This window comes from Mercenaria mercenaria, chromosome 7 (genome assembly GCF_021730395.1).
Source record: "Mercenaria mercenaria strain notata chromosome 7, MADL_Memer_1, whole genome shotgun sequence".
NCBI lineage: Eukaryota > Metazoa > Mollusca > Bivalvia > Venerida > Veneridae > Mercenaria > Mercenaria mercenaria.
This window is the reverse complement of record NC_069367.1, coordinates 45,852,116-45,865,540: the sequence shown is the minus strand read 5'-3', so window position 1 is coordinate 45,865,540 and position 13,425 is coordinate 45,852,116. Positions and strand designations below refer to the sequence as shown.

The following is a 13,425-nucleotide window of genomic DNA, read 5'->3' as shown; positions in this document are numbered from 1 at the left end:
AAGAGATATGGTAACTAAACTGATGTAATACCCATTTGCACAATGTGCACTGCCTTGCTGAAAAATAGCAAGTGTAACTAATGTGCATAATAACTGATAATAAGGGATTAATAATTAAACAGGCAGAAAAACACTTGCGATTCAATGATCTTCCCGCTGAGTAGACTGTCGGAAGGTTCTGATACTGTTTACCTAATGTTTTATTAAATGCCACATTTATGTTAATTTATATGTTTTCAGTTCTAGTGAATATTTCAGCTATTTTTACAGTAAAAATATCATTACTGCTTTTATTGATAAGAAACTATTGATATAGCAGGCCTAAAATTTAGTTAAACATGAAAATTAAAGAAAATATGTGTTACATGTATGATCAAAATAGCATTCACTGGTTATAGGTTAAAATATTGCATCTGGTTGAACAGAACAGAACATACAATTTATTTATTTCAATCTTACAATGAAACAAAGAAATATCCTGTATATAATTCATATCATACAAGTTATTTGAGCCACAATGTAAAAGAATAAGGTATATCTATTGCACATTTGCTTTTCACCTTCCTCAGAATGTCCAAGACACAATTCAGTATTTTTTATATGAAATTTAAGAAAATCTAATCTTTAACACTTCCATCTAAATATCAAATGTATAAATAAGATTTATTTAAGAAATGATATTTAGCAGAACCATGTTTTAATATATTTAAATATGATGAAAAGGTTATATGCCAGTGCACATTCTTTCTTCAGTATAAATTCTATATCCTTTTTTCTATGTACTGTTAATTTCAATATATTTTTTATAGATTTACTAATTTTCAATCAATTACCATTTAACACAACATGCATTTACAGAATTCTCATTTATTACTGTATTATTAAGCAATTACCCAGTTAATATTATGCTAATTTTCATAAAATTTCCTTTCAAATATTCATATCTGTATAAAACCAGTTGTGTGTATTGATGTGCATCATTGATTACAAAATACAGAAAGCTTTGCTTGGTAACCAACTTTCTTTGAGCAAGCATTAGAGTAAAAACAATAAACTGATGGCACTAGATCGCTCACCTGAGTTTCAGAGCTTAAACAGGCAACTTTGGAAGAGGACTATAATAATATGAGCCGCGCCATTAGACAACCAACACAGTGGCTTTGCGTCCAGCATGGATCCAGACCAGCCTGCGCATCCGCGCAGTCTGGTAAGGATCCATGCTGTTCGCTTCCAAAGTCTATTGCAATTAGAGAAACTGTTAGCGAACAGCATGGATCCTGACCAGACTGCACAGATGCACAGGCTGGTCTGGATCCATGCTGGTCGCAAAGCCACTATGTTGGTTTTCTTATGGCATGGCTCATATGTTCCTGCTGTCGAAAGTTTCTGAGGCAGGAGAAGTTGATTACATAAATGTGATAGCTCTAATACTTTATGCTTCTTAGGTCGTTAAAATTTTGGTGGAAAAAAATACACAGAGACCATTGGAGCAGGCTGAGGATGTTGTGGAAGATCTGTTTGTAATGCTTATCTGCATCCAGCAGTTCACCAGGAGAAGTTAATTAAAGGTGTATTTCTATATTTAGCTCTAGCAGCCCCTAAAAGAGGATGGGTTCCCATATTTGCAAAAAATTGGAAGCGGACCTTACACTGACGCTACATACCAAGTTTAATGAAGATCCATCAAGCAGTTCATGAAAAAAATTTGTTTAAAGGTATTTCTATTTCTAGCTCTAGCAACCCCTAAAAGGGGCCCAACATCCCCATTTGAACAATTTACACCCTGATTGAAGTACAGCAACATGTGATGTAGGAAATAACGCTGCTAAAAAGCTATATTTGTTACTGATTAATTTTTTATTTAACTTTACAATTTAATCATAGGATGAAGCTGTTTTATAAGGTTTTTCTACTTTTAAAATTAGCCCCTTAGTGTTATAAAGCAAAACTTTTTGACCAAACTTGAAAAAGGTTTCTCTATTAGACCTCACCCAAAAAGGGATGTGCGAACATTTCGAACGAAAATGAAAAAATACTTCAAAAAAAGGAAAAAAAAACCTAAAGGGAAAATTTTTTTAAAAAGCAAAAAAACTTTTTTTTCTGGGCCCCTTTATATCTGTAAAGGGGCCGATATGGGGGCATTTTCCAAAAGGCCCCCCAAAAACTCAATTTTACTTAAAAGTTTCAAATAAAAGGTCTTTATATTTACATTCCCCCCCAAAATGCAAAAATTTAAAAATGTATAAAATAAAATAAATCCAAATTTGATCAGATGCAAAAAAACAAACAATTCAAAAGAGTTATTTTTTCTTTTGTTTCTAGGAAACGGCAAAAATTAACCTTTAAAACTTTTAAAATATTATATTGTGTATTTTTATATTTTAAAGAATTTTTGTTTTAATAAAGAATTTATATTATTTCATTTTAATTCCCCCACGAGCTATTGAAATTTTGTTGTTTTTCCCCTTACCAGTATTTAGCCGGGGGGTTATGGTTCCCCCTTTTTCCCTTCAAACTCAGCCAGCAGGTGGGAAACTGAAATAACTTTGAAACACAGCAAATTTTATGATCGGGGTTACATGGATGATGGCAATACAGAGAATCCCCAATGTCTTTAAATTTTGTTCCTTGGCAAAAAATGTTTTTGCATGGCAACAATAGTGCACGAATATGCAAAAAGTGTCTCCTCTTTCTTAAAACAAGAGAGATTGTTTTTAAAAAATTTTTACATGGGGCAGGGGGAAAAAAATTTTGAGAACACGCTTGTTACTTTTTTTCCCTCTTGTCATCATTTTGTCCGTCTGTTTGTCGGTCCTCATTTGAAAATAGCGTTTTTAAAATAACTTAAAAATTGCAAATTCAAAGAGTTTTTATGAAACCTTTTTATAGGGGAAAGATTGGAAATGTGAAGGAAAATTAAACTTAGTTGCTATAAAAAAATTGAGTTTTTTTGACAAAAAGTACGACAACTACCCCTTTCTTTTGGGCTTCGAAATGAAGAAAGATTTATACGCGGACTAGTGGGTTTAAAATGAAAAAAATGTTCTTATTAGCACCCGCATCACAATGTCTGCGAAAAAAAATTGCTAACTGTGTAAAAAGAAGAGTAAGGGAAAATAAAAAGTTGCTTTCATGACCCCCTTTAGTAACTTTCTTAAAATTTTACCTGAACAGTGAGCTGAAACGAAATAAGGTACAATCGATACTTTTTTACACACAACACAGATTGTCGACAACTTTATTAAAATTGCAAAAGGCGTGCGAGCATTTCACACGTTTGACAATTAGTCTTCGACAGATTTTTTAAAAAGGTTAAAAACCCTTTGGGGAGTTTGGTACGGACCGGGTACTTGAGGAAAAAAACTTTTGAAAGGTCCAAAAAATTTCAAAGATTCTTGGTCAGCTTATTTGTTTTGATGGAATTTGGGAAAGTGATAGAAAAACCCACCCCCAAAATTTTGCCCGCCCAATGGGAACCTTTTTTGTATGTTCAAGAGGTGTAAGCGTGGGGAATGACATTTTACCCCTAATCTTATGTGAACGAGGGTTGTAAAGCTTTTTACTGTTTGCTTAAAAAAAGAGTATCAAAAGCCCCCTTTTATACCCAAAAAAATACGAACAGTTTGCTTGTGGAAAGTAAAATGCTTTTAAAAAAGCTTGTTTCACCGGTAAGCGGAGTTTGTACTGGTTTTTTTTTTTTGAAAAGACAGTTTTAAATTTCTTACTTTGGATGTTTAAGGGAAGTAAAAAATGGTAAATAGATAATATTTTGTGCTTAAAACTAGTAATTAAATTGGTTTTAAAAATGTGTTTCGAATGTACCTGTGCTCATTAAAAAATCTAATACTCATTTTTAATTTAATTTTAATTTCAGAAAATGTCCAGAAATAGATATTAAGCACATTTTTTTTTGTAGAAATGATGATTGCTCTTAAATTTATCCCCCCGTTCATCAGCCACTTCCTTTACGGTAAAAACAAGGACGCAGAAAAAACGTACAAGTAGAAAAAATAAGTAGATCCGATAAGAACATGAAAAAGTAATAATTATGGTCTCCATTTGTAGAAAACGCGGTCAAATTTGGGCATGTTAAAAACAAAGTAGGGGAAGCGGTCAAATCGGGAAAGGGAAGGACGAGTAATGATTAACAAAAACCTGGTGGACTATACAAGCGTGGTTGGGAAAGGGGAAAAGGCTGCGGGCGTGCCCTGCGGTTATTGGTTTCTTTGGGGCGTTTTTGCCGTCAATGGATTTCTTATACAACTTATTACGTTGTGCTATACCATCTCGTGATGCCACTTTGTAGTATACCTAAAAGGGTTTATTAATACGTTCTTTCGGTTCTTAACACATTATTACTTTGCAGAGGTTCTCCCATATTTGGGTTCAGATTCTAAAAAATTTAATTTTGAATATGGATCCAATTCCCGATACTTCGTTTTCAATCAGAAATGGGTTCGAAACATCATCAGAATTTGGGCCCTATCATGGCTCGCAGACGGCAGCTTGTAGTGGACTTTTGGACCCCGATTCCTTTACACGCTTTTGCTTTTCCACCCCAGTCTCTCTATAAACTGCTCTTTTTTTTTTGGGGCGTTGGGGCGGGGGGGGGGGGGGGGGGGGGGGTTTGGGGGGGTTTTTTGTAATTAGGGTTTTTGAGTTAGATGCGGACACAAATTTTGCAATATAACTTGCAGAAGGAATGAAAAAAAAAGAGGCCATGGCGTAGTATTTATAAGAGCCGCGATGAGGAAAAGGTGATAAAATATGGTTAAAGCATGGAAAGCGAGGTGCAATCTGACTGATCGTACTAAAGAAATTGTAAAAACACACTACCCGGAAAAACGCTGGTAGAAAATTGGTAAGTGTTGCCCGTGAGAAATGGGAAGGTGTTTAAAAACGCGCATATGAACTTTGAATTCAATTTTTCGAGTTTGATCCCGTCCCCCCCGCGTCAAAATTTTTTAGGGAACATATGATCTTTTTGGGCTTTGCCTGGAGTGATCAGGGAAAATGACTGTACATTTAGCTTAGACAATAAACTAAAAACCAGTTATGGCACAATGTGCTACTTTGACAAAAGGGAGAAAAATTTCAGGGTCATGCAAATGTAAATTTGATTGTGATCAACGGGAATGACTTTTTAAAGAAATCATGTGATCCAAGGGCCGGGGTTTCACAGGTCTATACCTAACATAATTTAAAGAATTATATATTTTTATTAAGGTCCCTTATTCCTTTGTGTAAATAAATTTGAAAACAGCAACATTAAAAAATTTGGTCACAAAACTAATGACAAAATGAAACCGTGTATTTTTATAATACACTTACGACTAAAATTCGTTTGCTCAAACTCTGATAATTTGAACACCCTTTTTTCAATTAAACTATCGTCAGGTCCCAAACAAATTCCTTTTAAAAAATATTTTTCGTCACTATACAACGATAATTGAATAAATTTGTCGGTCCTATGGGTTTCGTTACCGAAGTTCGAATGTATTTATAATTAATTAATTTCAAATTGTTGTAAAATTTGCACAGGACTGTTGCCCTTTTAAACATTCTTGATTGCCAGTTACCTTTTTAAAACTTAATTTTGTTTTATTTAAAAAAGTTATGACTTTTCTTTGCTTAATAGAATTTTATCCAGGGAGACAACTTTTTTTTATTTTTGTTTTTTGGGGGAGCGGTATTTTTTTTTATAATTTTTTGATTTATTCGGCAGGTGGTTTTAGCTTATTTAATGATGATGTAAGTGCAATAGGAAAAATTTATATAAAAATTTTGTATTTTTGAAAAAGTAACAAATTGGGGGCCATCTTGGATTTTTGGCCTATTGGATTTTCGGGGGGTTTGCTTTTTTGTATTTTGCCCTGAAGTATTTTTTACCCAAATTTCCCTGCTTTTCCCATTTTCTGAATTTTTTTACACCATTTTACTGTACGGAACCAAAAGACGTAAAAAAAAAAGGTACGAGGGGGGTTCAAAAAGTTTTGATGTAGCAAAAGAATAAAAAAAACAAAAGATATGAAAAACCCTTCTATTTTAATCCCCAAAATAGTTCCCATGAACCGAATCCTTCTGAAGTCGATCGTCCCCCCCGGGAAAGCGTCAGAGTAGCCCCCTTGGGGGTACCCAAAAGGGACGTATAGCCACTTCCCCGGTGCTGGTGTGCGTAACACCGTCCCGACAGCCGCTTTTTGACTTTAGGGAAGAGAAAAAAAAACACAGGATAAAAACAGGAAATAAAGGGGGGTGCTCCAATTGACAACTTTTTCTCCTCAAAGAACCTTTGCACTAATCATTTTAGGATGAAGCGTTTTATGTGATCAGCCCCCTTAAACCCCGTTTTGGCGATGATTTTCATAAAACGCCTTGAAAGTTTCAAAAAACCCTTTTCCCCAAAAAAATTTACAGGAAGTTTTTTCCCTTTTGGAATTTTTTAATCTGTCCACAGGGCCCTTTAAAAAAAACGATACTGACTTTTTTGGCACTCTTGGGCCTTTTAGCAATGATGGGCCTAAGGGCTTTTCGGGGCCATTGCTTGTTGTTTATGCACTCTGTGGCTCGAATTAGATCTAGTTTCATCTCCCCTAAACAGTTTATTTATTTTCCTGGAAACGAGCCTTTGATTCTTCTCAATGTTTTTTTGACCCGTCAGGGAGGGGCACCCATTGGGCAAATCTTTTTTAAATACAATTTCTTCGTCGAAAGTTCTGAACGTTCTCGTTGATAATTCAGTAACTACTATTCCTTTTACTGTGTAAGGGGCATCACTTTTAGAGGGGGTTTTTAGGCGCAAGTTTTGGGAATGTTGCTGTCTAGTTGCCCGAACGGTTCCCATTTTGACATTATTCGATCCATTAGTGAAGCTTTGAACCACCGTAAATGTGCTTTTCCCATACATGTTGATCCAAAATGCTAGCACTTCTTAAAAATCTTATCTGCATAAATCCCCAAAACTAACCCGTAATTTTTATATCCTCGGCTCTAATTTTTCACTAGGTTTTTATTTTTCGTTTAAAATTTCCTTTATCAGATTGAAAATAATGCACAATAACTTTAAAACGCTTGATTTGATTTCAATTAAATTTTACTCGGTTGTCAACGAAATGCTAACAATATGATCCCGTGAAATTCGTGAAAATCAAATGGTAACTTTCTACGGAAGTGCATTAGTCTCAAATTTTTTTGAACACCCCTCATACCCGTACTACCGTTGCTTAACACTCAACCCTTTTAAAAGGGAAACTGGACTCTGGCAGCCCCTAAATGCTGTCAAGAAGAATCACTTAAACAAAACTGAAAACAGGTCTATACAAGGATACTTCTCACCAAGTTTAGTAAACATCCAGTTGTTTAAAGGTTTTTGTGTTTTCAGCAATGGAGAACCCTAAATGCCAAGCAAAACCATTTGAATAAATTTTAGAACTGTCTATCAAAGGATGCTAGTGACAAAGTTTGGTGAAGATCCAACAATTGGTTTAATAGAAAAGGTTTATAAGTTTTGGTTTTTTTTCTTCTATTAGCTCACAAAGTCTTTTACTATTATTAAGCAGAACCACTTACACAGTTTTACTATTTATCCTGAAAATGCCAACAAGTTGTGAATCTTCTCTGCCTTTCCCTACCTCACTGTCATGAATCTCATGATAAACATTGTCATCTGTATCTTCATCATCCCCGCCATCTAGTTCTAAATACACAGGTCCATTTTCTTGTTGACCTTTCTGCTGCTAAACAAACAATTAAACTTATAACTGTAATTTCATAACAAGAGCACGGCCTATGGGTGCCTACACTGATCAGTAAGTGCTTGACTTAAGGTAATATGCAAGGGAAGATTAATGGTTTCTGGAATTCTTACTAATCTACTGATGACAAAAACTACTGTGAAATCATTAAATTTTGTGGGCATGAATTTCGTGGTTTTGGTCAAAACAGCAATTTCGTTGGGATATAAATTCTTGGATTTCAACTTTTTAACATAAAATGAATGGGAATTTTACTTGACTGTTGGGATTAGATTTTGTGGATTGACTCAACCACGAAATCCATGAAAAGTAGCCCCCCGTGAATATTAATGATTTCACAGTATATGGTTTCAGAGTTAAAAGTATTCAAGAGAAGTGAAAATAAACTAGAATGTGTCTGTAGGACACAGGGTGTTACCCCCACTGGTACATTTGTCACAAATAATGGAAATAATTCAAATGTTTGCAGTCTTGATGGGGTATAGCCTCAACAAACAATTTATAAAAAGGATTCATAATTCTAGGCCATATACTTTTTGAGCTATGAGCATGACAAACAAAAAATCAACTATTTTGGCTATTTCAAGGGCTGTAACTCTGTAATAAGCATTAAGATTCACGAGAAGAATGCCAAGTACGCAAGGTCACATCATAATAAAGACTCAAGCAAGGTTTCATGAATTTACATCAAATTCTTTTTGAACTAGGCACATAATCAGGTGAAAATGTTCATTTTTTTACTATTTCAGGGGCCATAACTCTGAAAATAGGGGGTGGAGGCAGACAAATAATAGGAGATGCACAAGTTCATATCATGATTAAGACTCACGCAAGGTTTAATAAATTTATATGTAATACTTTTTGAGCTTGGTGCTTCACAAGGTGAAAATGTGCATTTTTTTACTATTTCAGCGGCCATAACTCTGAAAATAGGGGGCAGACCCAGATGAAAAATAAGAGGTGCGCAAGTTCTAATCATGATAAAGACTCAGGTAAGGTTTGATCAAATTATATGTATTACGTTTTGTGTTAGGCGCGTCACAAGGTGAAAATGTGCATTTTCAGGGGCCATAACTCTGGAAATAGGGTAATTTACTGAGCATAGAGAACTGCCATCAATAAAGAAGCATCAAGCTTATTCTAACTGACATCCAAACATTCTCATTCAGTCTGCGCTGTCAGCTTTACACTCAATAGATCTGGCACAAGACTGTTGATCAAGAGGTTACATGAGGTGTACAGTCACCATACTGATCTGACAGAACACATCATGTCTGAGGTCAATTAACCTCCTTCTCTGATTTATGTGAGTACCATATATTCCCCAAGTGTTGGGACAGCATAACATAACATAATAATTTTTTTCACTGTCCCAAGACTTATTTCTCGAAAAATAATTATTTTGAAAAGTGTCCCAAAAATATGGACACAATAATTGTCATTGGGTAACATCCCCCACCCACCCGTGTTGAAAGCGAAAAAAAAAACAAATGTTAACAATTATCGGTAATTAAATTATTCTGTTGATAAACTAAGTAATTGGCCTTGTTTTCATCATCAATTAACACCCGCCTCAGAGAGCTGAAAGAAGTGTGTCGGTATCATGACATTTGAAGTGGAGATCAAAGCGGTATAGTTTTTTAGGAATTTCATGGCGTTACGTCATGTTTTCGCGCCATGTGGCACATCACTGTTTGATCGACCTGCCTTGGTTCTTTAAGAAGATCTTTGAGAAGTAGATCTAGTGTTGTAAAAATCAATAAAAAAGTTTCTTCTTTAATTTTTTAAAGCGAATGTGCAATATCCCGTATAAACTGACAGGTAAATGTGTCAAACTATAATAGCGGATATCCTACCTCTGTGACCTATTTGCCCTTAAGGAAATTACATAATGGTTTGAGAAGAATATCTTATTATAAAGTGTTGTGTCAAAAAATACATGTACATAGATTCATTCAAAACTTATTAAAAGACCGCAAGGACGACATCATTATTGTTTTGGTTTTTTTTAATCGCATTTTCTATTTACGTTCACAAGGTCACATAACCTTTTCTGACGCACTAACAGAAATCTGTTTGCCAAAAATCTTTTTACTCCATATTTTTAAATTGCTGCCGCTTTTTCATTATTTAAGATTTTTCTATTCTGTTTTTTGTATTTTCTGGTCAAAAGTCTGAATTTTATGCCCATAGTATGTATCATTTATTTACTTTAAGAAAGAAACAAGTGAATGAAGTATTGCCATGCAATACAAAGTCCCCTACTGGAAGGCACCTAATTTTTTCTACTGCAGTATAACATAATGAACTGATATCTGTCAATGATGTATAAACAATATTGTACTACATATACAATATGTTATAACATTATAACAACACACTTGGATTAAAATGTGCATATATAAAGACCCACAGTTGTTTTCATATTGAATTTTTTGGGCTGATTATAAAAATTTTATCATGTAAGTTATTTATAGTAACAACAAAGGGAAATTAATCTTTAAAAAAAAAAAAAAAAAAATAATAATAATAATAATATAAGTCCACAAGAAACTCTTTACCAGGTAGAGATAGGTCAAAATACACCTAAAAATTGGATGTAACATGCATGCTGTACCACAGAAAAGTGGTCTCGATTTTTCTCCACCGCCAGTAATAAAAAAGTTACAATAAAATCTATTTATAGTAATAACAAAGGGACGTAATCCTAAAAACAAGGGTGCCTCATGGTGGTGAACATTTGGTCCAAGTTACATCAAAATCCCTCCATGCATGAAGAAGAAATGTTCCGTACAAAGTCATTCTTGAATTTGACCTTTGACCTCTAAATATGACCTTGACCTTAGAGCTAGGGACCTGGTTCTTGCGCATGACAAGTTGTCTCATCCAGGGGAATATTTGTGCCAACTGATATCTAAATCCTGCTTTGCATGACAAAGTTATAGACCGGACAGGAAAAAAATCCTCTTGACCTTTGATCTCAAAGTGTGACCTTGACCTTTAAGCTAGGGTACTGGGTTTGCGCATGACAAGTCGTCTCATCATGGGAAACATTTGTGCCAAGTAATATTAAAATCCCTTCATGGATGGCAGAGTTATGGACGAGACAGGAAAAAAACTCTGTTGACCTTTGACCCCCAATTGTGACCTTGACCTTTGAGCTAGGGGTCCGGGATTTGCGCATGACACGTCGTCTCATCATGGGGAACACTTGTGCCAAGTGATATTAAAATCCCTTAATGAATGTCAGAGTTATGGACCGGACACGAAACAGACCCTGTTCATGCTATGTTAACATTTGACTGCTAAGTGTGACCTTGACCTTTGAGCTAGGGGTCTGAAAGTTGTGCATGACACATCGTCTTATTATGAGGTACATTTGTGCCAAGTAATATTAAAATCCCTTCATAGATGGGAGAGTTATGGACCGGACAGGAAAAAAGCCTTGTTGACCTTTGACCTCCAATTGTGACCTTGACCTTTAAGCTAGAGGTCCAGGTTTTGCGCACGACACGTCGTCTCCTCATGGGGAACATTTGTGCCAAGTAATATTAAAATCTCTTCATGGATGGGAGAGTTATGGACCGGATAGGAAAAAAGCCCTGTTGACCTTTGACCTCCAATTGTGACCTTGACCTTTGAGCTAGGGGTCCGGGATTTGCGCATGACACATCATCTCATCATGGGGAACATTGTGCCAAGTAATACTAAAATCCCTTCAAGGATGGGAGAGTTGTGGACCGGACAGGAAAAAAGCCCTGTTGACCTTTGACCTCCTATTGTGACCTTGACCTTTGAGCTAGGGGTCCGGGATTTGCGCATGACACGTCATCTCATCATGGGGAACATTTGTGCCAAGTAATATTAAAATCCCTTCATGGATGACAGAGTTATGGACCGGACACAAAATTGCGGACGGACGGAATGACGGAATGACGGAAAGATGGAATGACGGAAAAGAGCATTCCTATAGTCCCCAAAACTGGTTTTCAACCAGTAGGGGACTAATAAGTATTTAGGATCGCGCTGTTTGAAATTTTGCAAGTAATTTTATGAAAATTTGACTGTTTATATAGAATATTGCCCACATTTCTGTCGATATCTTTTTAAAATCATTACAGAATTCAAACTATATTACTTCTCAATCGGAGCTGAAAATTTGAAGCGATAATATTAAAGAATGAATGCATGGCGCATGTTTTTTGTATACGTGTCGATAAACAAAAGTAACGGCAATGTAAATTAGACATTACGATAGGTCGCACGTGCTCGTGCAATGGAAAATTACCGGCATGGGGTTTTGATATCTGTACCATTCGCAGGTAAATTCCAGTCAGTGGTAAATAAAAATAAATAACCAATGGAAAACGGACTTCCTGGCTGCAGCAAAAAATATACATCACTTAACTGGTATGGTAAAAAACACTTTACTGTCAAGGAATATCAACTAACAAGAGGACCATGATGGTCCTGAATCGCTCACCTGACGTCGCTTTTTCTATTATTTGACATAGTGACCTAGTTTTTGAGCTCATGTGACCCAGGTTTGAACCTGACCTAGATATCATCAAGATATAAATTCTGACCAATTTTCATGAAGATCCATTGAAAAATATGGCCTCTAGAGAGGTCGCAAGGTTTTTTATTATTTGACCTACTGACCTAGTTATTGATGGCACGTGACCCAGTTTCGAATCTGACCTAGATATCATCAAGATGAAGATTCTGACCAATTTTCATGAAGATCCATTGAAAAGTATGGCCTCTAGAGAGGTCACAAGGTTTTTCTATTTTTAGACCTACTGACCTAGTTTTTGACCGCAGTTGACCTAGTTTCGAACTTGACCTAGATATCATCAAGATGAACATTCAGACCAACTTTCATACAGATCCCATGAAAAATATGGCCTCTAGAGAGGTCACAAGGTTTTTCTATTATTTGATCTACTGACCTAGTTATTAATGGCATGTGACCCAGTTTCGAACTTGACCTAGATATCATCAAGGTGAACATTCTGACCAATTTTCATGTAGATCCATTCAGAATTATGGCCTCTAGAGAGGTCACGAGGTTTTTCTATTTTTAGACCTACTGACCTAGTTTTTGACCACAGTTGACCCAGTTTCGAGCTTAACCTAGATATCATCAAGATGAACATTCAGACCAACTTTCATACAGATTCCTTGAAAAATATGGCCTCTAGAGAGGTCACAAGGTTTTTTTATTATTTGACCTACTGACCTAGTTATTGAAGGCACTTGACCCAGTTTCGAACTTGACCTAGATATCATCAAGATGAACATTCTGACCAATTTTCATGAAGATCCATTCAAAAGTATGGCCTCTAGAGAGGTCACAAGGTTTTTCTATTTTTAGACCTACTGACCCAGTTTTTTACCGCAGTTGACCCAATTTCAAACTTGACCTAGATATCATCAAGATGAACATTCAGACCAACTTTCATACAGATCCCATGAAAAATATGGCCTCTAGAGAGGTCACAAGGTTTTTCTATTATTTAACCTACTGACCTAGTTATTGAGGCACGTGACCCACTTTCAAACTTGACCTAGATATCATCAAGGTGAACATTCAGACCAATTTCTATGAAGATTCATCCAAAAGTATGGCCTCTAGAGAGGTCACAAGGTTTTTCTATTTTTAGACCTA

General features: G+C 35.6%; 1 protein-coding gene across 14 annotated transcripts in view; it reads right to left on the bottom strand.

Annotated features, from left to right (window-relative positions):
• The window catches only part of LOC123556063 (unconventional myosin-XVI-like), a 150,462-nt gene that overhangs the window by 114,045 nt on the left and 22,992 nt on the right, over positions 1–13,425 (bottom strand). For 13 of the 14 annotated variants that reach the window (XR_008371733.1, XR_008371734.1, XM_053548323.1 and 10 more), the window contains exon 9: positions 7,570–7,736. Coding sequence is in view for 12 of the 14 variants with exons in the window: in XM_053548323.1 (XP_053404298.1) it covers positions 7,570–7,736 (167 nt within the window). In the remaining 2 variants the exon portion in view is untranslated. The remainder of the gene's footprint in view (positions 1–7,569; positions 7,737–13,425) is intronic. The other variant, XM_053548316.1, reaches the window with a different exon arrangement.